The sequence below is a fragment of the Tachyglossus aculeatus genome, chromosome 26 (genome assembly GCF_015852505.1).
Source record: "Tachyglossus aculeatus isolate mTacAcu1 chromosome 26, mTacAcu1.pri, whole genome shotgun sequence".
Lineage (NCBI taxonomy): Eukaryota > Metazoa > Chordata > Mammalia > Monotremata > Tachyglossidae > Tachyglossus > Tachyglossus aculeatus.
Window position 1 is genome coordinate 14,885,837 of NC_052091.1, and position 23,883 is coordinate 14,909,719.

Genomic DNA, 23,883 nt, shown 5'->3' on the forward strand with positions numbered 1-23,883 from the left:
CCTCTCAGCCGCCTTCAACACTGTAGATCACCCCCTTCTCCTTGAAACTTTATCCAACCTGGCTTCACTGATACTGTCCTGTCTTGGTTCTTCTATCTTTCTGACTTCTCCCTTTCAATCAATCAGTTGTATTTGTTAAGTGCTCACTATGTACAGAGCACCATATTAAGCAGTTGGGAAGTATAATACAGCAGAATTAGCAGACACGTTCCCTGCCAGTAAGTTTTTTATGCCAGCTCCTTCTCTGCCTCCCACTCACTGATAAGGCGAGGCCCTCAAGGCTCAGTTCTAGGTCCCCTTCTATTCTCCATCTACACCCATTCCCTTGGAGAACTCATTCAGTCCCATGGCTTCAACTACTCACCATCTCTCTGCAAAAAATTCCCAACTCTACATCTCTAGCCCTCACATTTCTCCTTCCCTGCAATCTCACATTTCCTCCTGCCTTCAGGACGTCTCTACCTGAATGTCCCACCAAAACCTCAGACTAAACAGGACCGAAAGAGAACTCCTTGTCTTCCCAGCCCAAACCCTGGCCTCCCCCATTCTTTTCCATCACTGTTGATGATGCCATTTTCCTCCCTGTCTCACAAGCTCGTAACCTTGGCATTGTTCTCGACTCATCTCTCACATTCCACCCACATATTCAATCTATCACCAAATCCTGTTGGCGCTACCTTCACAATAATGTTAAAATCTGCCCTTTTCTCTCCATCTAAACTGCTACTGTGCTGATCCAAACACTTGTCTTATTCCTCCTTGACTACTTCCATCTGCCTCCTCACTGACCTCCCTGCTACTTGTCTCTCTCCATTCCAGCCCATATTTCACTATGCTGCAAGGATCCTTTTTCTAGAAAAATGTTCAGTCCATGCTTTCTCACTCCTCAAGAACCTCCAGTGGCTAACCATCCACCTCCATATAAAACTGAAACTCCGTACCATCAACTTTAAAGCACTCAGTCAGCTTGCCCCATCCTTCCTCATGTTCCTGATCTCCTACTACAGCCCAGCCTGTCCACTGTGCTCCTCTAGTGCCAGTTTACTCACCGTGCTCTGCTCTCGCTCATCTCATCTCCAACCCCTTTCCCATACCTGGAATTCCCTCCCCCTCCGCGTATGCCAGACCACCATTCTCCTCACCTTCAAAGTATTAAGGTCACATCTCCAAAGGCCTTCCCTAATTAAGCCCTCTTTTTCCCGGCTCCCTCTCCCTTCTGCATCGTCTACAAACTTGGATCTGGGACCTTAGGACGTTTGATATTCGCCCCACCTCAACCCCACAGAACTTGTGTACATGTCTTTAAATTATACGTTATAAATAAAGTGTTTATGATAATGTCTGTCTCCCCCTCTAGATTGAAAGCCCGTTGTGGGCAGGGAGCGTGTCTGCTCTCTTTTGTACTGTGCTCTCCTAGATGTTTAGTACAGTGCTGTGCGCATAGTTAGTGCTCAATAAAAATATTTGATTTAAAATAAATTATGGATGTGTACATAAGGGCTGTGGGGCTGAGGGAGGGGTGAATATCAAGTACTTAAAGGGGACACAATGAAGTGTTAAGGTGACCCAGAAAAGAGAGGGACAATCTGTTGGATTCCACTGGTAAAATGCCACTTGCAGCATGGCTTAGGGGGATGAGCCTGGGCCTTGAAGTCAGAGGACCTGGGTTCTAATTCCATTTTCACTTGCTGCATGATCTTGGGCAAGTCATTTCACTTTTCTGTATCTCAGTTCCCTCATCTGCCAGTTGGAGATTCAATACCTAGTCTCCCTCCCACTTCAGTCTATCAGTGTATCTGTTGAGCGCTTACTATGTGCAAGCACGGTACTACTGGTAGAATACAGTTCAACAGTTAGCAAACACGTTAACTTGCCCACAACAAGCTAACAGTCTAGAGGGGGAGACAGACATTGAGATAAATAAATCACATATAATGTATAATTTAAAGATATGTTCATAAGTGCTGTGGGGTTGAGGGTGGGGAAACCAAATATATAGAAGATGCAGAAGGGAGAGGGAGCCGGGGAAAAGAAGGCTTGATCGGGGAAGGCCCCTTGGAGGAGGTGTAATCTGAATAATGCTTTGAAGGTGGGATAGTGGTGGTCTGGCGTATATGGAGGGTGAGGGAATCTGATTATCTTGTGTCTACCCCAGTGCTTAGTACAGTGCTTGGCACATAGAAAACACTTAACAAATATAATAATGATAATAATAGTAACAATACTTGTCATAAGTGCCCAATAGCAAAAATGAAATAGTGAAAAAGTAAGCAAAGTGTTTACGTTCAGGGCAAACTGCTGGGTTTCCAGGGCAGCCTTCATTGATTTTCTAAAAAAAAGTCATTTTAGTAAGTTTAGATTTGTCAAAATGTTTAGGGTGGCAGACTTGGGGTGAAACTAACTAAAGCAAGTTTTATCAGCTGTGCTTCCAGAATGATTCTTAAATTCCCCAATTTTTCTTCCCCTTTTAAGTTGCAGGCGAGGCTTAGTGGAACGAGCCCGGGCTTGGGAGTCAGAGGTCGTGGGTTCTAATCCCGCTTCCGCCACTTGTCAGCTGTGTGACTTTGGGCAAGTTACTTAACTTCTTTGGGCCTCAGTTCCCTCATCTGTAAAATGGGGATGAAGCCTGCGAGCCCCACGTGGGACAGCCTGATTACCTTGTATCTACCCCAGCGCTTAGAACAGGGCTTTGTCGTTGGAAGCGCTTAACAAATGCCATTATTATTCTTATTATTATTAAATGGCAGCAAGAACATATGATTTCTATTTCCTTGCTCCAAGCTGCTGTGTGGAAACCCTGAGCCAGGTTATTGACTCCTCTGCTGGGTAAGGCTGGAAGGTAGAGTTGAAGCCAGATAGGTTGGGGTGGCAGGAAAGGTCCCCCTCCCCGTCTCCTACCGCGGGGAACAGGAGCGGTTTGCCCCCCTCACCCCGAGTCTCTGTGTGCCGCCCACAGGGAGCGTTCCCGGCCCGGCTGAAGAAGGTGCTGATTGTGGGGGCCCCGATGTGGTTCCGCGTGCCCTATTCCATCATCAGCCTCCTCCTCAAAGAGAAGCTCCGGGAAAGGGTAAGGAGATGTGGGGCTTGGGCGTGGCCCGCGGGAAGAGCTCATGACCCCAGACCCCCTCCGGTAGGATGCCAGACGACGTGTTCGCTCTCTGGATGCTGAACGGCACTGCGAACCATCGGGGGAATCAATCAATCGATCGATCGTATTTATTGAGCGCTTACTGTGTGCAGAGCACTGTACTAAGCGCTTGGGAAGTACAAGTTGGCAACATACAGGGACGGTCCCTACCCAACAGTGGGCTCACAGTCTAGAAGGGGGAGACAGAGAACAAAACAAAACATATTAATAAAATAAATAGAATAGATATGTACAAGTAAAATAAATAAATAAATAAATAAATAAATAGATGGTCCCCGTGCCGCCATTGGCCTGCTGGGGGACCTTGGGCAAGTCACTTGGGCATGTCCAGCGCTTTGAACTGTGCTTTGCACATAGTAAGCGCTTAATAAATACCATCGTACCATCATTATTATTATTATTATTCTCTGGGTCCCGGTGGCCTCGGATCTAAAGTGGAGATTTAGTGCCTTGGACTGTGAGCCCCTTGTGGGACAGCTATTGTTTCCAATCTGATGCTCTTGTATCTGCCCCAGCGCTTGGTACATAGCAAGCACTTGGCACATAGTAAGCACTTAACATTATTACTATTATTATTATCCTTATCATGTTCATTCATTGACCCAGTATGTGACTTAGTTCTTCAAGAAGTCTCATTTCAGATTCTCACTGGGTCCCTCTGGCTTCAGTTATCACGTTTTTCCATTTCTTGAGATTATGACTTGCAAGAAAGTGGCCGATGTGCGCCCGAGTGGTCTCTTGGGCTGGTGACCCTTGCAGGGATTGGGCCCGTCAGGCAGGGTGATCAAAAACTAGCCCCTTGGGGAAAACGGGATGGAGTGATTGAAATTTTTCTGTTTGAACGTCGTTGTCACCTGTTTATTGGAGTCCCTCTTGACACGGCGGTCCTTGGATTTGCATAAAAGAAGGAAGAAGCAGCGTGGCTCAGTGAAAGGAGTACGGGCTTGGGAGTCAGAGGTCATGGGTTCAAATCCTGGCTCTGCCAATGGTCAGCTGTGTGACTTTGGGCAAGTCACTTCTCTGTGCCTCAGTTCCCTCATCTGTAAAATGGGGATTAAGACTGTGAGCCCCACGTGGGACAACCTGATCACCTTGTATCCCCCCAGCGCTTAGAACAGTGCTTTGCACGTAGTAAGCACTTAACAAATACTATCATTATTGTTATTATTATTAAGAAGACATGCTCCTTAAAGAGTGTACAATCCAGTGGGGAAGACTAACAGACATATACCTTCAAACATCCGATGAGTAAAAGGGCACAGGCACAAATGCCAAACTAGGCAGCAGTTATTAAGAAATGAATTAGGCTGTCCAGGGGTTGGTGGGGTGGGCTGAGCAGGAAATGGGGGTCTCTTGGGTCCATACTTGATACTGTCTTTCTGCAGCAGCGGAAGATGATTTGGGATGGTAACAGTGGCTTGTAGGTGTGTTGCTCCTTCAGAAGTGTTTTAAAAGAGATGATTGCAAAAGGGAGCATCACCCATGAGCATCGGGGCTACACTTCCTGTATGCCCATTGCATTTTCACAGGGCTCTGTAGTCTCAAACTCCATTACCTTTGTCACACTGCATACTAGCCAGGCAGCAAGCAGGAGCAGCAGTCCCATCTTGCAGATGGGGAAAGTGATGCTTAGAGAGGAAATGAATGTGACCTAGAAAGACAGTAGCCACGTTGGGAGTAGAATTCAAGAGTGCTAGTTCCTGTCCCAGGACACTTCCATTCATTCATTCCATCGTATTTATTGAGCACTTACTGTGTGCAAAGCACTATACTAAGCACTTGAGAGAGTACGATATAACAATAAACAGACACATTCCCTGCCCACAACGAGCTCAAGGTTGTTCTACTTTAGTTGAGAAAATGTCCTAGAACACAAAACCAGGCTGTGGGCCAGAGAGAAACTTAATTATCAATTAGTCCAATCAATTGGATTTATTGAGTGCTTTCTTTGTGCAGGGCACTGTGCTAAGCACTTAGGCGAGTACAGTATAACCAAGTTGGTAGACACGTTCCCTGCACACAATAAGTTTACAGTCTAGAGGGCCACAAGTAATTATTCCAAGACAGACTGCCGAATCGTGGTCCTGGTAGTGGGGAGGATTCCCTGAAAGAAGTTTGTGTTTGCAGAGAGGAGAGTACTGTATTTCCTAGTCAGAGACTGAATTGAACTACACTCAAATTAAGTCTAAAGGTTATGGCAACCTTTTGAGAGAACTCAGGGAGCCAAGAGAATCCAGGGAAGCAGAGCATTGGGCTGGGAGTCAGAGGACCTGAGTCTAATCCCGACTCTGCCACTCCGTCTGCTGTGTGACCTTGAACAACTCACTTCACTTCTCTGTTTCTCGATTTCCTCAACTGTAAAATGAGCATTTTAATACCTGTATATTTGGTGTCTTTTTATGGTTTTTGTTAAGCACTCAGTATGTGCTAGGCACTTTACTAAGCGCTGGGGTAGATATAAGATAATCATGTTGGATACAACCCATGCCCCACATCAATCAAATCATATTTGTTGAGCATTTCCTGCGTACTAAGTGCTTAGTATGTGCCAGGCACTGTACTAGGCTTTGGGGTAAGATACAAGATAATCAGGTTGGACACAGTGCGTGTCCTCCATCAATCATTCATTCATTCATTCAGTCGTATTTATTGAGCGCTTACTGTGTGCAAAGCACTGTACTAAGCGCTTGGGAGGTACAAGTTGGCAACATCTAGAGACGGTCCCTACCCAACAAGGGGCTCACAGTCTAGAATGGGGAGACAGACAACATTACAAAACATGTGGACAGGTGTCAAGTCATCAGAATAAATAGAAGTAAAGCTAGATGCACATCATTAACACAATTAATAGACTAGTAAATATGTACAAGTAAAATAAATAGAGTAATAAATCTATACAAACATATATACAGGTGCTGTGGGGAGGGGAAGGAGGTAGGGCGGGGGGGACGGGGAGGGGGAGAGAGTCACTCATTCAGTCACTCAGTCATATTTGTTGAGCATTTACAGTGTGCCAAGCACTTGGAAGAGTACAATGCAACAATATAACGTACACGTTCCCTGCCCACAACAAATTTACAGCATAGAGGGGCCTACAGCTATAATCCTCATTTTACAGATGAGATAACTGAGGCCCCAAGACGTTACTTGCCCAAGTTCACTGAGCAGCTGAGTGGCGGAGCTGGGATTAGAACGCAGGTCCTCTGACTCCCAAGCCACGCTGCTTCCCTTTCTTCTTATCAATCAATCAATCGTATTTATTGAGCGCTTACTGTGTGCAGAGCACTGTACTAAGCACTTGGGAAGTACAAGTTGGCAACACATAGAGACAGTCCCTACCCAACAGTGGGCTCACAGTCTAGAAGGGGGAGAGTAAAGTACAAGTAAAATAAATAGAGTAAAAAATATGTACAAACTTATATACATATATACAATTGACTGTGGGATTTTTTTATGGCATTTATTAAGCGCTTACTATGTGCAAAGCACTGTTCTAAGCGTGTTCTTAGACCGTGAACCTCATGCGAGACAGGGACTGAATCTGACCTGATTATACTGTATCTACCCCAGCGCTTAGAACAGTGTGTGACACAATAGGCAGCGCTTGCAAATACCCTAGTTATTCCAATAGAGAACTCTAGATTCTTTATTATTTTCTCTGGGTGGATGGTTGCATGCAGGAAGGATGCAAGTGAGTCAATCATCTAGGCAAATCTGCTCTAAGCGGCTTGGCTTAGTGGATAGAGCACGGCCCTGGGAGTCGGAAGGTCATGGGTTCTAATCCTGGCTCCGCCACTTGTCTGCTGTGTGACCTTGGGCAAGCCACTTTGCTTCTCTGGTCCTCAGTTACCTCATCTGTAAAATGAGACTGTGAGCCCCGTGTGAGCTGGGGACTGTGTGCAACCCAATTTTCTTGTATCCACCCCCTCCCCACAGCACCTGTATATATGTATATATGTTTGTACGTATTTATTACTCTATTTATTTATTTTATTTGTACATATTTATTCTATTTATTTTATTTAGTTAATATGTTTTGTTTTGTTCTCTGTCACCCCCTTCTAGACTATGAGCCCGCTGTTGGGTAGGGACCATCTCTATATGTTGCCAACTTGTACTTCCCAAGCACTTAGTACAGTGCTCTGCACACAGTAAGCGCTCAATAAATACGATTGAATGGATGAATGAATGCTTAGTACAGTGTCTTGCACATAGTAAGTGCTTAACAAATACTATTATTATTATTAATAAAGGCCTGTAAAAAAAAGCACATGGTGCAGAAACGCCTGAGCTGGAATGATGGTTTTTGTAAAACAGGCACTTTATGTTTGGCACTTAAGAGCTTTATAGCTTTGGGCAGAGAAGAACCTAATTTCTTTCCCCTACTTTAGGCCCATCGGTCAATCAGCCATTCACTCAGTGGTATTTATTGAGCCCCTACTGTGCACCGAGCACTGTAGTAGGCATTTGGGAAAGAACAATATAATAGAGTCGGTAGATACGTCTCCTGCCCAGAAGGTGCTGTCAGTCTAGAGCCGGAGATAGACATTAAAATCAATTACCGCTGGGCGGGTGGCAGAGTATCAGCATATGGACTTAAACGCGGGGGGTTTGGAGGCTTAATATCTCGGACTAATTCCATCCCGTCCACCAGGCCCTTTGAGGGGTGGGGTTCTGCCTCCTGCCTTGCATAACCCTTGTTTCCTCTGTCCCCTCGCAGGTGCAGATGGTGAAGACGAGTGAACTGCCTCAGCACCTGCCCCGGGAGTGTCTTCCCGAAGGCCTGGGTGGCTACTTGAAAATGGATCCCGTCAGCTGGAACTTCAGGTTCCTCCCCCAGGTGAACGGCCACCCGGACCCCCTTGACGAACTCATCCTGGTCTCCCTGTCCTCATCCTCCTTCTCCTCCTCGTGTGACCAAGCGTCGGTGCACGTCCCGAGCCCCCAGGCCCTGACGGTCCAGCAGCTGTTGGAACACATGAACCTCATGCAGAAGAGGGGGATCTACGAGGAGTACGAGGACATCCGCCGCAGCAGCCCCTCCGGAACCTTCAGCTGTTCCTTGTGAGTATGCCGACTCCGGCTCTCGGGGCAGCCGGCAGGCCTGGCTTCGTCCCTCCAGACGGCTGCTCTCTCGAGTCTCCCAAGCGGGAAGCGAGACGGTAAGGCGGTGTTCGGCCCGGGCGGGCGCCAGGTCGTTATCCGGGCGGCCGAGCCTCGGTGCGCTGACTTCCGTGATGCTGAGAGGCAACCGCGGTGAGTCAGAGGGAGGCCAGACCGGAGGGGAGAGCCCCTAAAAAACTCCCCTTTAAAAGGGAGAGCCCTAAAGACGGTGGGATCCAGGCAGCTTCCAGTGTAGGGGGCTTCTTCACGGCATCCTTCGTCTCCAGGCAAAAAAGGCACCAACATTTCTGCTTCTGAGAGGCAGCGAGGAGCAGTCGCGGGCTCTCGGATCAGCCGGCCCTGTTGGGATGATCTGTGGCAGACGAGACGGCAGGCTGTAGGGCCACATCTGGCTGCTTTATCTTTTTGTCCAGAGTGCAAAGAACTAACTGGAACTTGTAGCCGGCCAGTGGAACCTCCTGCCCCCTTCCCCTTTTCTCCCCTTCCTTCTCCTGTTATAAAAGGCCCCCGTAGTGGCCGCACTCCCTTGCCCAATCGACATAGCCTGGTACAAAAGAGGTGAAGGAAAAAGGTTAGGGACCACTCCTCTGCACCTTCTGGTTCTGGTCAGGTGAACTTTTGTAATTTGGGAGTGTTTGGGGTCAGTTTTTAGGGGGTGTTTTTTTGTCTTCAGTATGGTGAAGGGAGCAGACGAGGTGAAGGAGCTGGGGGATTAAGAAGGCCAATCAAAGGAGAGGAAATGAAAATAGGGCCAGAGCAAGGAAGAGGGAAAAGGGAGAGCAGAAGATGGGAGCGAAAACCTTTTCCCTTATCATAGGTCTTAGGGCTCCTTCCCATTGAAGCCTGTTGGCCAGCTTCTCTCTCTGCCCGCCTCCAGCCTTACCACACGATCCCACTTGGGAGTCATTAGGAACCTGGGGGTCACAAGGGTGACAGGAGAATTTCCACCTTCACAACATCGCTAAAATCCACCCTTTCCTCTCCGTCCAAACTGCTACCATGTTAATACAATCACATATTCTCTCCCGCCTCGTTTACTGTATCAGCCTCCTTGCCAACCTTCCAGCCTCCTGCCTCTCCCCACTCCAGTCTTAACTTCACTCTCCTGCCCAGATCATTTTTCTACAAAAACATTCAGGGCATGCTTCCCCACTCCTCAAGAAACTCACCGTGGCTCAGTGGAAAGAGCACGGGCTTTGGAGTCAGAGGTCATGGGTTCCAACCCGGCCTCCTCCAACTGTCAGCTGTGTCACTTTGGGCAAGTCAATTAACTTCTCTGTACCTCAGTTACCTCATCTGTAAAATGGGGATTAAGACTGTGAGCCCCCCGTGGGACAACCTGATCACCTTGTAACCTCCCCAGCGCTTTGAACAGTGCTTTGCACTTAGTAAGCACTTAATACATATGATTGAATGAATAAATGCCATTATTATTATACACCTCCACATCAAACAAAAACTCCTCACCATTGACTTCAAAGCATTCAATCACTGAGTTTCATCCCATTACTCTCCTGCTACAACCCAACCCTCACACACACTGCTCCTTTAGTGCTAACCTTCTCACTGTACTTTGATCTTGTCTATCTCGCCGCTGACCCCTCACCCACGTCCTGGAACGTCCTCCCTCCTCAAATCTGACAGACATTTACTCTCCCCACCTTCAAAGACTTCCAAGAGGCCTTCCCTCACTAAGCCCCCCTTTCCTCTTCTCCCACTCCTTCTGCGTCACCCTGACCTGCTCCCTTTATTCATCCCCCCTCCCAGCCCCACAGCATTTTTGTGCATATCTGTCATTTATTCATTTATATTAATGTCTGCCTCCCCCTCTAGACTTTAAGCTCGTGTGGGCAGGGACTGTGTCTATTTATTGTTTATCGTACACTCCCAATTGCTTAGTACAGTGCTCTGCGCACCGTAAGTGCTCAGTAAATACAACTGAATGAATTGCCAGCCCTGATGGCTCACTGAGTTTCCCAATTATCCACTAGTAAATTGTCTCTAGGTTTCCCTTTTTGCTGGCCCCTACCATGGGAAACCAAGCCCCAGCGAGGTGGGGCTGGGGGAAGGAAGGGGTTCGGGGCTAAGATAAGATGAGGGGAAGGCTTTCATCCCTGTGCAGTAATTCCAAAAGCCCTCGGCCCCAGCAGCAACAAGGGAAAGGTAGTTAGATTCTCTGGCAAGGAGGGTTCCCACAACCGATGCTCGATGCTTCCCTAACCAAACACAGTATCGACCTCCTCCTTCTCCCGCGAGTCTCATCCCTCTGCCCGACCCTGAAGCTTTCAGTGGCATTTTTAAGCTATTATATATTTGACTTGTGGGGTGGGCAGGTAGGTGGGAAGAGGGCATTAGTCAGGGCCTGCAGCTTATCCAGATCCCAAGAGGCTAAAAAACGTAGCGGGAGGCTCACAGGAAGACATTTGGCTGACGACGTCGATTTTTATCCTGTCTTTTTGATCCCCGCATCCCCCAATTTTTGTTCTAGCTTGCCTTCGTTATCTCTCACAGGTCTCCACAGAACCTGGAGAAGAACAGATATGGGGATGTTCCCTGCCTGGACCAAACCCGAGTGAAGTTATTGAAACAGCTTAACGGCTCGGAGGTAAACAGATAAGATCCTCTGTGTAAGCTTGGTAGGGGAAAGTAGTCCGATTGAAATGTTAGTAGCTCCCTGCCTGCCTCAGGGGAGGCTGGGCTCAGCCTCCAGGGACCCGATAACATTCTCGGAAACTGATGAGTTTAAGCGCTTAGTGCAGTGCTCTGCATACAGTAAGTGCTCAATTAATAAATATCATTGATTGATTGATTGGTTGGAAGGCCCCCCTGAGAGACCAGAGCCTGGATGCTGCGTTCATAATGCAGGAAGCATCCAGGATCAGCAGAGCTATGGCTACGACATCCTCTCTATTTCCTGACCAGCCGTCTCACCGGGAACACCAAGCCATGCTCTATTTATTGGGTTGACCCCGAGTCAGCACCAAGCGGGTCTAAAATCTCCTCCGCATGGTCCCATCCTGAAATCCCTGGCCTCCAAAGTGGCAACTCAGTCACTCTGGCTTCGGCCCTGAAGAACGACTGGTGACCTGCAGTCACCCAAGCTCAGGACCCCAACTCATCGCATTGCACCAGCAGGTTCCCAGAGGCCGCCCCAAGCCATTGGCTCATTCCTAGCAGTTAACCCCAAAACTCCTGCAGAACTGTCCTTCGAAGAAATAGCTGGGGCGGGGGAACCTCAGGGCCACCTCATCCTCGGGTGGCCCGCCTCAGGATCGGGGCCAGGTGGCTTAGACCAGTGCCCCTAATCCCCAAGCTGCAGGGGGAACTCGAGGTGGCCCCACTCGGAAGGAAGCCCCATGCTCATTTGCACTATGGCCTGAGATGTACCAAAGTATCCACAGTCTTAGGGAGAATTCACTCACTGCCCCATATTTTCCTTTGGTTTCATTAATTGAATGTGACCAATTGCAGACTCAGTAAGCATTTCGCTGCAGTCCCTACAATCAGGCTGAGCTCCTCTGGGTCACAACTTTTAATTCCCGGGAGTTCCGTGGAATAAAAAGAGAAAGAGCCCCAGCCGTGGCAAACATACCTCTTGGGTAGAAGGAAGTGATGTCTTCTATATTGGGGGGTGGAGGCTCTCCCTTTTCCTTGTGAGAGCAGTCTCTAGAATCGTATTTTATGGCCCCATGGATTGCCTGTCTTGTTTTTTAAAAAATAAAATAAAATAAAATACAGCTCTCTGATAGAGTAGATCTCTGTCAGTGTATGCTTGTGTTCAGTGGCTCCAACATTGCGGGGCTCAGGAGAGTGGAGGAGGCCAAGAGGGGCTCAGGAGAGTGGAGGAGGCCCAGAGGGGTGATCCTCTGGACTGCTTTAATTGGGCGAACTGGGGAAGTGAAGGAGTTGCTTTGCCGCTGTGCCTTTCGGAGGTCAGTTCTGGCTGTTCCCCCAGCGTGACCTCTGTGCCCCCATAAAGTTCTCTGCCTGGGAGCAAAACACGTTTTCTTTTTCTCTTAGAGCACTCAGTCAGACTACATCAATGCCAGCTACATGGATGGCTATAAACAAAGGAATGCGTACATCGGCACCCAAGGTAAGATGGGTTGTTGGGGTGGGGCTCTGGCCCCTACCGTCTTTCAATGTGATCGATTACCCACTTCCCGAACGGAAGTGCTCTTTCCGGACGCTCATGAGGAGGATGAGTTTAAAGACGAGAGTCGAAGGACTGCGGCCTGTAGCTCAGTGTTAGGAGTTGATGAGTTCCAGGGGATATCAGAACTCTGTAGGGATGCAGGGGATCATTTGGAAACCAAGTGCTTTTCCCATCCAGCAGCTGGGGTCCATATATTGTCCAGGGCTAAATTCCTCCTTTACCCCAGAAACCCAGCGGGGAAGAAGCATAACGATAAATAATAATCGTATCTGTTAAGCGCTTACCTCGTGCCAAGCACTGTTTATTAAGCACTTACTATGTTCCAGGCACTGCACTAAGCTCTGGAGTAGACACAAGCTAATCATGTATACTCTACTAAGTCCTGGAATAATCAGGTCTCACATGGGGTTCACAGTCTAAGTAGGACTTTGTTGCTGAATTGTACTGTCCAAGCGCTTAGTACAGCATGCAGTAAGCGCTCAGTAAATACGATTGAATGATTGAATTACTAGAAGAGAGAACAGGGATCGTATCCCCATTTTGCAGATGAGGGAACGGAGAGAAGTGAAGTGACTCTTCCAAGGTCACGCAGCGGACATGTGGCGGAGTCGTGTTTGGAACCCAGGTCCTCCGACTCCAGGCCTGGGCTCTTTCCACCAGGCTGTGCTGAAAGGAGGAGCCATCCCTTTTTTTCCCAGTTCAGAACCTGGCCAAAGACAGCCCACCAGTGATGGAAGCTGAGAGCAGAAGGGACATCTTATCCCCCTGGGCCATCTGAAGCTCTGTTTTGGGGATGAGAGCCTTTCCTGAGGGCCTGCCCTGATCCGTCATCCTCCCCCCAGCCAAGAGGCCTCCAGTCCCTCCATATTATTGTTATTTTAACGGTATTCGTTAATGCTTACTACATGCCAGGCACTCTGTTAAGCCCTAGGGTAGATACAGGCTAATCAGGTTGGACACAGTCCCTGTCCCTCATGGGGCTCACAGTCTTAATCCCATTTTGCAGATGAGGGCACTGAGGCATAGAGAAGTGAAGTGACTTGCCCAAGGTCACACAGCAGGCATGTGGCAGAGCCGGGATTCGAACCCATGACCCTGACTCCAAAGCCCGTGCTCTTTCCACTGAGCCACACTGCTTCTGTGGCTCGGGTCGGGTCGGACACAATCCCTGTCCCACATGGGGCTCAGAGTCTCGATCCCCATTTTACAGATGAGGGAACTGAGGCACAGAGAAGTGAAGTGACTTGCCCGGGGTCACCCAGCAGACAAGTAGCGTAGCCAGGATTAGAACCCGTGACCTGTTGACTCCCAGGCTTGGGCTCCATCCAGTAGGCCAGGCTGCTGCAGTCTTTCCGAGCAAGTGTCAAGTTGGAATTTGTAGAGCGTTTTTAAACAAGTTGGGAGAAGGCGTATTAACACTTCCGACGGATCAGCAGGGGGCTTCTCTGGAACAGTCCCCAAAAAGCCCTCCTCACCCCTGCCATTCATGGGTTCTAATCCCAGCTTCACCACCTGTCCCTTGGATAAGTCACTTCATTTCTCTGTGCGTCAGTTACCTCATCTGCAAAATGACAATTGAGACAGTGAGCCCCACATGGAACAGATACCATGTCCAACTCAATTTGCTTGTGTCTATCCCAGCGCTTAGTACCATGCCTGGCACATAGTAAGTGCTTAAGTATCATTATTATTAATAATAATAATAATAGACAGTGCCACCAGCCAGAGTGGATCCTCTCTGGAACTGCTTTCCTTCTTCTGCTCTATTTGTTACTACTCTATTATTACTATTACTCTATTTATTTATTTTACTTGTACCTATCTATTCTATTTATTTTATTTTGTTAGTATGTTTGGTTTTGTTCTCTGTCTCCCCCTTCTAGACTGTGAGCCCACTGTTGGGTAGGGACTCACTCACTCAATCGTATTTATTGAGCGCTTACTGTGTGCAGAGCACTGTACTAAGCACTTGGGAAGTACAAGTTGGCAACATATAGAGACGGTCCCTACCCAACAACGGGCTCGTAGTCTAGAAGGGGGAGACAGACGACAAAACAAACATATTAACAAAATAAAATAAATAGAATAGTAAATCTGTACAAGTAAAATAGAGTAATAAATCTGTACAAACATATATACAGGTGCTGTGGGGAGGGGAAGGAGGTAGGGCGGGGGGATGGGGAGGGACTGTCTCTATATGTTGCCAGCTTGTACTTCCCAAGCGCTTAGTACAGTGCTCTGCACACAGTAAGTGCTCAATAAATACAATTGATTGATTGATTGATTGATTTTCTTCAGTGAAGGCGGAGAGAAAGCTCCGATCACCTCAGACGTGCAGTGCTGTGCAGCTGGGAACTAGCAATTGTGGGCAGGGAAAGAGCAGCAGAAGGAATGCTGGAAGCAGAGGGACAGGAACTGAGTCCAATCGGCTTATCCTGGGTCTGACCCAGTGCTTAGTACAGTGTTCGGCACCAAGTGAGCGCGTCACAAATTCCACAGTTGTCATTACTAGGAGAACGGGAGCCCAGGTTAGACACTGGCCGGAAAGAGCAGAGCTCGGTTGAATAGGAAAACCCAGAGACCCACCTTTAAAAGGGAGGAATAATAATAATAATAATAATAATTGCGGTACTTGTTAAGCGCTTGCAATGTGCCAAGCACTGTTAGTAATAATAATAATAATAATGATGTCATTTGTTAAGCGCTTACTATGTGCAGAGCACTGTTCTAAGCGCTGGGGGGGATACAAGGTGATCAAGTTGCCCCACGTGGGGCTCACAATCAATCCCCATTTTACAGATGAGGGAACTGAGGCACAGAGAAGTGAAGTGACTTGCCCAAAGTCACACAGCTGACAATTGGCGGAGCCGGGATTCGAACCCACGACCTCTGACTCCAAAGCCCGGGCTCTTTCCACTGAGCCACGCTGCTTCTCCTGTTCTAAACGCTGGGGTAGATAGAAGGCTGGACACAGTCCCCGTCCCACATAGGGATCACGCTCTTCATCCCCATTTTACAGATGAGGTCACTGAGGCCCAGAGAAGTTAACTGACTTGTCCAAGGTCACACAGCGGACATGTGGTGGAGCTGGAATTGGAACCCATCACCTTCTGATTCCCAGGCCCATGCTCTATCCACTATCCATTCGCAGGACAGAAGGACAGAAGAGTGTGAAGATATGTATCCAGCGCTTAGTACAGTGCCCAGCTCTTAGTACCATGCTTGGCATGTAGTAAGTGCTTAACGAATACCACGGTGATTATTATTTGCCTGTGTAAAGCTGTGCTAGATGGTAGAGGGAGAAATGGATTTCCTCCGAGAGCTGTGGGTATGTTCATGCTAAGGATTGGCTTAGAGAGTGACACAGTTCAATCCCTCTAACCCTAACCCCAATCCTATCCCTGTACTGGACTCTACTGTACATAATATCAAAATGATCATGGATTCTGAATTTGTGGGAGTTGAATCAGTATTTCTAGACCGTAAACCCGGTGTGGGCAGGGATTGGCTCTCTCTTGCTGAATTGTACTTTCCAAGCACTTAGTACAGTGCTCTGCGCACAGTAAGCGCTCAATAATCATGATTGAATGCATGAATGAATGTTCAGGGCTTTGGCAAATGAAAGCTTAATAAATACCATTATTATTATTGTTACTAATGAATAATTAAGAATAATTATGGGCCTTGCTTAGCACCTATTTATGTGGCAAGCACTGCATTAAGCACTAGGGCAGATAGAAAATAATCAGGCAGGACAAACTCCAGTACCACGTGGGACTCTAGACTGGAAGCTCATTATGGGCAGGGGATATGTCTGCAAATTTTGTAGTGTAATAATAATAATAATAATGGCATTTATTAAGCGCTTACTATGTGCAAAGCACTGTTCTAAGCGCTGGGGGAGGTTACAAGGTGATCAGGTTGTCCCACGGGAGGCTCACGGTCTTCATCCCCATTTTACAGATGAGGTAACTGAGTCTCAGAGAAGTGAAGTGACTTGCCCAAAGTCACACAGCTGACAATTGGCGGAGCTGGGATTTGAACCCATCACCTCTGACTCCAAAGCCTGTGCTCTTTCCACTGAGCCACGCTGCTTCTCGAATATACTCTCCCAAGCACTTAGTACGGTGCTTTGCACCTAGTAAGCACTCAATAAATACCATTGATTGATTGATTAATTGGCTCCCAGTCAAAGTAGGAGGGAAAACAGTTAGCAAATCCCCATTTTCCAGACGAGAAAGTTGAAGCACAGAGAAGTGAAGTGACTTATCCGAGGTCACACAGCAGACATAGTGGTAGAGCTGGGATTCGAGCCCAGGTCCTCTGGCTCCCAGGCCTGAGCTCTAGGCGCTTACTATGTGCCAAGAACTGTTCTAAGCACTGGGGTAAATACAAGGTAATCAGGTTGTCCCACGTGGGGCTCACAGGTGTAATCCCCGTTTTCCAGATGAGGTAACTGAGGCACAGAGAAGTGAAGTGGCTTGCCCAAGGTCACACAGCAGACAGGTGGCAGAGCCGGGATTAGAACCCATGTCCTCTGCCTCTTTCCACTAAGCCACGCTGCTTCTCAAGTGCTTAATAGAATGCTCTGCACATAGTAAGTGCAGAATAGAGCTTGGCACGTCGTAAGCGCTTAACAAATACCGTCATTAATTAATTAATGCAACTGATCGATTGCTTCTGCCCCTCCAGGCCCCTTGGAAAACACTTTCCGTGATTTCTGGCTCATGGTGTGGGAGCAGAACGTCCTGGTGATCGTCATGACCACACGGTACGTTTTCCCCAGCAGAAGTGCGTGTCTGAGGTATATACGGGTTGGAGATCCTGAGGGGAGATTTAGTTTCAGTCTTCTAAGCCATTAACTTCTTGTCTACTTGTCTAGAGTCCACCAACTCTTTGTATTGCCCTCTCCCAAGTGCTTTGTACAGTGCTCTGCGCGCAGTAAGCGTTGAGTAAATAACACCGATTGATCAGAGTGGTACACCTCAGAAGAACTCTGGCAGAAGGAGTGTAAATAATAATAATAATAATAATGGCATTTATTAAGCACTTACTATGTGCAAAGCACTGTTCTAAGCGCTGGGGAGGTTACAAGGTGATCAGGTTGTCCCTTGGGGGGCTCACAGTCTTGGTCCCCATTTTACAGATGAGATAACTGAGGCCCAGAGGAAGTGACTTGCCCAAAGTCACACAGCTGACGGTTGGCGGAGCCGGGATTTGAACCCATGACCTCTGACTCCAAAGCCCGGGCTCTTTCCGCTGAGCCACGCCGCTTCTCTGTAAAGTGTAAAGTGCTGGGTCCTTTCTCCAGCGGTTGGCAAACCCCAGCCTGTGTCTGACAGTGGTAAATATGTCTCCTGAGGCCTGACTTTCTAGCTCGGTGTTCTTGAGGGGGAAAAAAGTGATAGGGAAAACTACTGGAGCTGGAAAATCAGGCTACTTCCATTTTTTCATCCCACTGCCCACCTCTGCCAGGGGGTGAACAAGGAGAGGTGCTTCCCGTCTGAAATCCCTCCTCTTTTACTAATGGGTCTGCCTTTCACTTACCCAGTCCCTCCCCGCCTTGATTTCAGCATGAGGCTGGTCAAATTTGTTGAATACATAAGTTGCTATTTCACCCCACTCTCATTCATTCATTCATTCATTCAATCGTATTTATTGAGCGCTTACTGAGTGCAGAGCACTGTACTAAGCACTTGGGAAGTACAAGCTGGCAACATATAGAGACGGTCCCTACCCAACAGTGGGCTCACAGTCCCACAGCACTTATGTGTAGAAGTATAAATTTTTTATTTATGTTACCATCTGTTTCCCCCTCTAGACTGCAAGCTCCTTGGGGGTGGGAACATGTCTTCCAATGCTGTGGTATTGTGCTCTATCAATCAGTCAACCAATCGTATTTATTGAGCGCTTACTGTGTGCAGAGCACTGTACGAAGCGCTTGGGAAGTACAAGTTGGCAACATATAGAGACGGTCCCTACCCAACAGTGGGCTCACAGTCCCACAGCACTTATGTGTAGAAGTATAAATTTTTTATTTATGTTACCGTCTGTTTCCCCCTCTAGACTGCAAGCTCCTTGGGGGCGGGAACATGTCTTCCAATGCTGTGGTATTGTGCTCTATCAATCAGTCAATCAATCAATCAATCGTATTTATTGAGCGCTAACTGTGTGCAGAGCACTGTACTAAGCGCTTGGGAAGTACAAGTTGGGCAAGGGCGAGAGAGAAGACAAACAGCACTGGGCAAGCCAAAAGCACTAGAGTCAGCTGTAATCTTGATGGGAGTGTCCGTCATCGTTATCCCGTGTTCAGCCAACCCCATGGCCAGTTTCTCCCAGGCAAAATGTGAATTTATTCATTCATTCAACCCTATTTATTGAGCGCTTACTGTGTGCAGAGCACTGTACTAAGCGCTGTGAATAATAATGACGGCATTTGTTAAGCGCTTACTATGTGCAAAGCACTGTTCTAAGCGCTGGGGGGGGATACAACGTGATCAGGTTGTCCCACGTGGGGCTCACAGTCAATCCCCGTTTTACAGATGAGGTAGCTGAGGCTCAGAGAAGTGAAGTGACTTGCCCAAGGTCACACAGCGGACTTGTGGCGGAGCCGGGATTCGAACCCAAGACCTCTGACTCCAAAGCCCGGGCTCTTTCCACTGAGCCACGCTGCTTCTCTACGAAATGAGATGAATGAAACCATATGCCCCTGGATAGCGGGAATAAGAAGTCAAATCAGATTTTGAGGGAGAAGGCAAAGCTCTTAGCCCTCACCTTTATGATTCCTTTTCTTCGGCTCAAGAAGAGGAGTGTCAACTTGTGGGGATTTTCTTTTCCCCCAGAGGCAGATGCGGTTCAGATGTCAAACAGCTACTGGGTAGTGCAACCAGCTTAGGGTCAAAGGGACGGGGGTCATTTGGCCGGGCCTTGCATGGAGGAGGGGAGGCCGTGACCGACTCTCACCTCCTTACGCTCTCTGACCCTTGTGTATTTGCAGGCTAGAGGAGGGCGGCCGGAGGAAGTGTGGCCAGTACTGGCCGTTAGAGAAAGACTCTCGGGTTAGATACGGTGGCCTCATTCTGACCAACCTGGGAGTGGAGTCCTTGAGTCATTACAAGAAGACGGTGCTGGAAATTCATAACCCTGAGGTAAAGCCCTCTTCCTCTCCACTCAGATCCTCCCCGGGCAAGTGGGAGGAGAAGCTTTCACGAGGCGTTTCCCCTCGCTTTCGTCTCCAGCGCGAGGAAAAGGTGTGATCGGGGCAGCCCCGGGCACGTGGCCTCTAGGAAAGAATTGGGAGGTTTCCATCTAGCGCAGTTTGTCCCGCGAGACGGGTTAAGGCTCTGGGTTCACGGTGGTCTGATCCCTTGTGGCATCACTCCCTTGGGCTGTAATCCAGGAATCCAGGGTGGGACTTCACCTTCCATTTCCGTGGGCCCCCCAGATCGGTTGTGGGAAGGGGCAGGAGGCACTGTCAGTGTGGTTAATATTATTATTATTATGGTATTCGTTAAGTGCCGAGCGCTGTTCCAAGCCCTGGGGTAGATACAAGCTTATCAAGCCGGACACAGGCCGTGGCCCACGGGGGGCTCACAGACTAAATAGGAGGGAGAATAGGTAATGAATCCCCATTTTCCAGATGAAGAAACTGAGGCATAGAGGTGTTGAACGACTTGCCCTAGGTCACACAGCAGGCAACCGGCAGAGCCGGGTTTAGCGCCCAGCTCTTCTGATTCCCAGGCCCATGCTCTTTCCACTAGGCCACTTGGGTGATAATGCGGAGTTCGGGGGAAAACGGAGAAAACAGGAGGAGGCCAGAAGGAATGGACTTCAGGGCTCTTTTGTGGGGCAGAATGTCTGGGCGGGGAGTTTAATCCGGGTGGGGTGAGGCCAACGTCTGGGCAGGACGAGGGAGTGGGGACAGGTGGGTTGGCACGGGCAGGGAGCAGACGGCTGAGATGACGATGATGGCTTTTGCACCCAGGACCGAGAGAGACGGCGCGTGACCCACTTCCAGTTCCTGAGCTGGCCCGATTATGGCGTCCCCTCGTCCGCAGCCTCTCTGATCGACTTCTTGGGGTCAGTCAAGCATCAGCAGAGGGTGGCTGTCAGCGCCTTGGGGCCGCGCAGCAGAGGTCACCCCGGAGGGCCACCGATCGTGGTCCACTGCAGTGCGGGCATTGGCAGGACAGGTACTCACTTCCAAACCCATCTCTGGGGATGCGCAGGATTGGCCTGAGAGTGGTTCCGGGGTGCTGGGGGGTGTTCAGGGTGTTTCTCTGCAGAAGAGCGTGGCTCAGGGGATTTTTTTGCTGGGATTTCTCTCTCGGCTAAGTTTGGGGAGTCTCAGAGGATTCTTTTGGCAACGCTTTCTGTTTAATAGACAGGGAGCGGCGTGTGAGATGCCAGGTCTGTGGGCGCCGTTAGCACAGCCCTCTGGAAAGGCCCCCGCCATGGAGGGGCCCACGGGCTCAGCTTTCTTCTTTCCTCGGCCTGATGTTCCATCTGAGCTGCAGCTTTCAGGCTGGAGAGGGCCGAGGGTCCCGCGGGGATCCAGCCACGCGCCCTCATCTCCGCCGCAGGCTATAGCAACAGGGATGGAGACAAGTGAAGCCACGCTTTGCTCCGTGTCTTGACTGACATGAGCAGGTCCAGAGAAGACCCGCCCCACAGCCTCTTCCCTGATTCCTAATAGCGGGGCAAGGACCCCCCGTCGATCCTTCCGTTCTCCAGTTTGGAAACCTCCAAGGCGCGGAAGTCCCAGGATTGGATTTTCTCTCCCCCCGAAGCCAGAGACTCCTCCCTCTGCCCTCGTTCTTTCCCTCTTCAAACCTGTCACCTCTGGAATTCCCCAAGTGCGTCCTAGGCAAGAAGAGGCCTTTCTCCAACTTTCGGGTTCCTTCCGGGGTCACCCCCCTAGGACCCTGCCCGCCCCAGGACCAGTCGCAGCAGGAGGGGATGGGGGAGAGGGGCGGCTTGATGTGAAGCGGCGGCTTCCCCCACGGTCGTGGGCAGGGAACGAGTCTGCCGACTCGGATGTCCTCTACTCTCCCAAGCGCTTAGCACAGTGCTGCGAACCTAGCACGTGCTCAGCAGATACCTCTGATGACTGAGGGCTGATGGTGACGTGCCCTTCCTTCCTCAGGTACCTTCTGCTCGCTGGATATCTGCCTCTCACAGCTGGAGGACGTGGGCACGCTGAACGTGTACCAGACCGTGGTACGCATGCGAACCCAGAGAGCGTTCAGCATCCAGACCCCCGAGCAGTACTACTTCTGTTACACGGCCATTATCGAGTACGCGCAGAGGGAAGGCCTGCTGTCCCCTAACCACTCGCGGCCGGGCGTGGAGCGGCAGTGACCGGCCCCCGGAGCCCCTGTCCCCCGAGGCCAGGGACCGACTGACCACTGGCTCCCTTCCGCCCTCGCCTCCCCTCTAGGTAGCCGTCAGGAACGTGGAGGCAAACCCCCCGCGGCCCGATCCCTTGGCTAGATAGTAATGACGCCGTCACCCCGAGTAGCCACCGGCTAACAGCTCGTGTCGTGTCTTAGCACCTGCTATTGAACTGTGCCTTACGAAAACCAAACTGTGGCTACCCATTTGCCAGGGGTCCCTAGAGGTAAGCGGGGGCCGATTTCCCTCCCTCTCCACCCCACTCCCCGCCCCCCAGGCCTTTCCCATCCTTCCTACGTGCCTTGGCCACGGTTTGATGGGAAGGGGAGGAGAAACCACCTCCAGGATCTCCTGAAACCTCATCTTTGCCAGTGCCAAGAGAGTCTGAGATTTAAGAAGGGCACGTGTGTTTCCGTCTCATCTGCCAGTCGGTGTGCGTGTCTTCAGTGTGTGTGTGTGTGCGTGTGTGCGCGCGCCCGTGCGCGTGTGGGTTCGTATGTATGTGTGTATATAATATATACTTTGTGTTCTTATGTACGTAGTATATAAATACATGTATACACACACTTCTTTCTAGCAGTTCATGGAGCTAAATGGCACGTCCCTGCGGCGAAAGCAGGCGGCGGCCAGTGAGGGGGCCTGCACGTGATCTGGCGGGAGGCTTCTCCCGGCCCCCCCCCGGCGTGGCCCCTGGCCAGCCAGAGAACCCTCTAGAAATGACACTAGAAGCTTAAGAACGGGCTCCATCAGGACGGTACCGTGACCTATGTAGGGGACCAAATTGTCGGGGAGAAGGACACGGCCCCCACGCTTGCCGTTCACCCCTTCTTTCCCGGTGCAACCCACAGATGGCCCAGAGGGGTGGTGGGGCGGGGAGCCCCCGTCCCGGTCCCGGCCGCTGCCCGTTCCCAGCGCCGAGGCCTGATGGGCCTGGTGCAGCCTCGGTCGAATAGGGCACGTCCGGCTCTCGCCGGACAATTAGCTCCTTTGACTTCGCCGACCGGGGAGATCCCCCCTTGTCCTCCCTTAATAAGGAGTTGCGGACCGCCGCCGTGATGCTGGGAACTCCCTCCCACCGCTGCCCTTGGGGCAGGCGGAGACCTCCCTCGGGAAGAGCCGGGGTCAAAGGCCGTCGGTACGAAGTATTAGAAGTCGGGCGGAGGGAGGGTAACAGGTGCACAGGCCCCAGCATCCCGGAGGAGAACCTTTGCCTGGGAGACTTGCTTCGTAGGGGCAAGAGCTGGATTTTGTTTGGGTTGGAGGGCTCCCCTTCCAAGCCCCCCAGCCCCGTCCTGCCCACCCTAGTGTCCTGTCCCTACCAGCCAACCAAAAATCTGGGCCGCCTCGGTGCCAAGGGGAAACGCCCAACTGGGAGATGCCGATTTCCACCCCGTCTCCGTCCCCTCGCCCCCTCCTCCCTGCTCCCCCTACCCTGGCCTCTGCTGCTCTGGCGGAGAACCCGGTGGGCCGGTTGATGAAAGCAGGGTGCCCCAGTTGGCACTGAGTCCGGGAGACCACCGTTCACCCCCCCCACCCATCCCTTCTCCCCCATCCCAGATGATGAGGTTGGCAGCTGATCGGACCTCAGTAATTTTATACTGTAATAAGTAAGCTCTTTGAATGTGTATATTCTTATTTTTACAACCTTTTCATTTTGTATTTAACGTTAATGGGTTGAGTCTGATGCGGAGAATAATTGTAAATGTTCATATTCAATATCTTATGGCGATACAGTTTTGTATTTACAGATAAATATACCTACCGATGCTCAGACCGTTTTGGCTTCATTCAAGTAGCAGTTCTTGGGGCCGTTAGAAGCCTTGGCCTTTGGTAGCGGGGAGAAATGTGGGAGGGAGGAAGGGAGGGGTAAATCCTTCCATTTCTAATCGAATCTGGGGCTTTTTGCTTCTGTCCGGTTCGGTCGGGACCCAGAGAGAGCCAGGGAGCTGCTGTCGGTTTGCCGTTGGGCGCAGATCTCTCGTTGTTCAGCGCAAAGGAATACGCCGACCGCTTGCCCAACAAGATCCCACGTGGTCACGGGAACAGCGCGGCCCAGCAGAAA

At 49.9% G+C, this 23,883-nt stretch overlaps 1 protein-coding gene across 1 annotated transcript in view; it reads left to right on the top strand.

The window, feature by feature from the left end:
- Nucleotides 1-23,594, top strand: part of PTPN9 (protein tyrosine phosphatase non-receptor type 9) — a 61,455-nt gene extending 37,861 nt beyond the window's left edge. The window contains exons 6-13 of the mRNA XM_038767534.1: nt 2,957-3,067; nt 7,869-8,212; nt 10,784-10,877; nt 12,293-12,368; nt 17,121-17,199; nt 19,426-19,576; nt 20,413-20,620; nt 21,574-23,594. Coding sequence (XP_038623462.1) covers nt 2,957-3,067; nt 7,869-8,212; nt 10,784-10,877; nt 12,293-12,368; nt 17,121-17,199; nt 19,426-19,576; nt 20,413-20,620; nt 21,574-21,788 — 1,278 coding nt within the window. The 3' untranslated portion in view covers nt 21,789-23,594. The remainder of the gene's footprint in view (nt 1-2,956; nt 3,068-7,868; nt 8,213-10,783; nt 10,878-12,292; nt 12,369-17,120; nt 17,200-19,425; nt 19,577-20,412; nt 20,621-21,573) is intronic.
- Nucleotides 23,595-23,883: the final 289 nt, after the last annotated feature.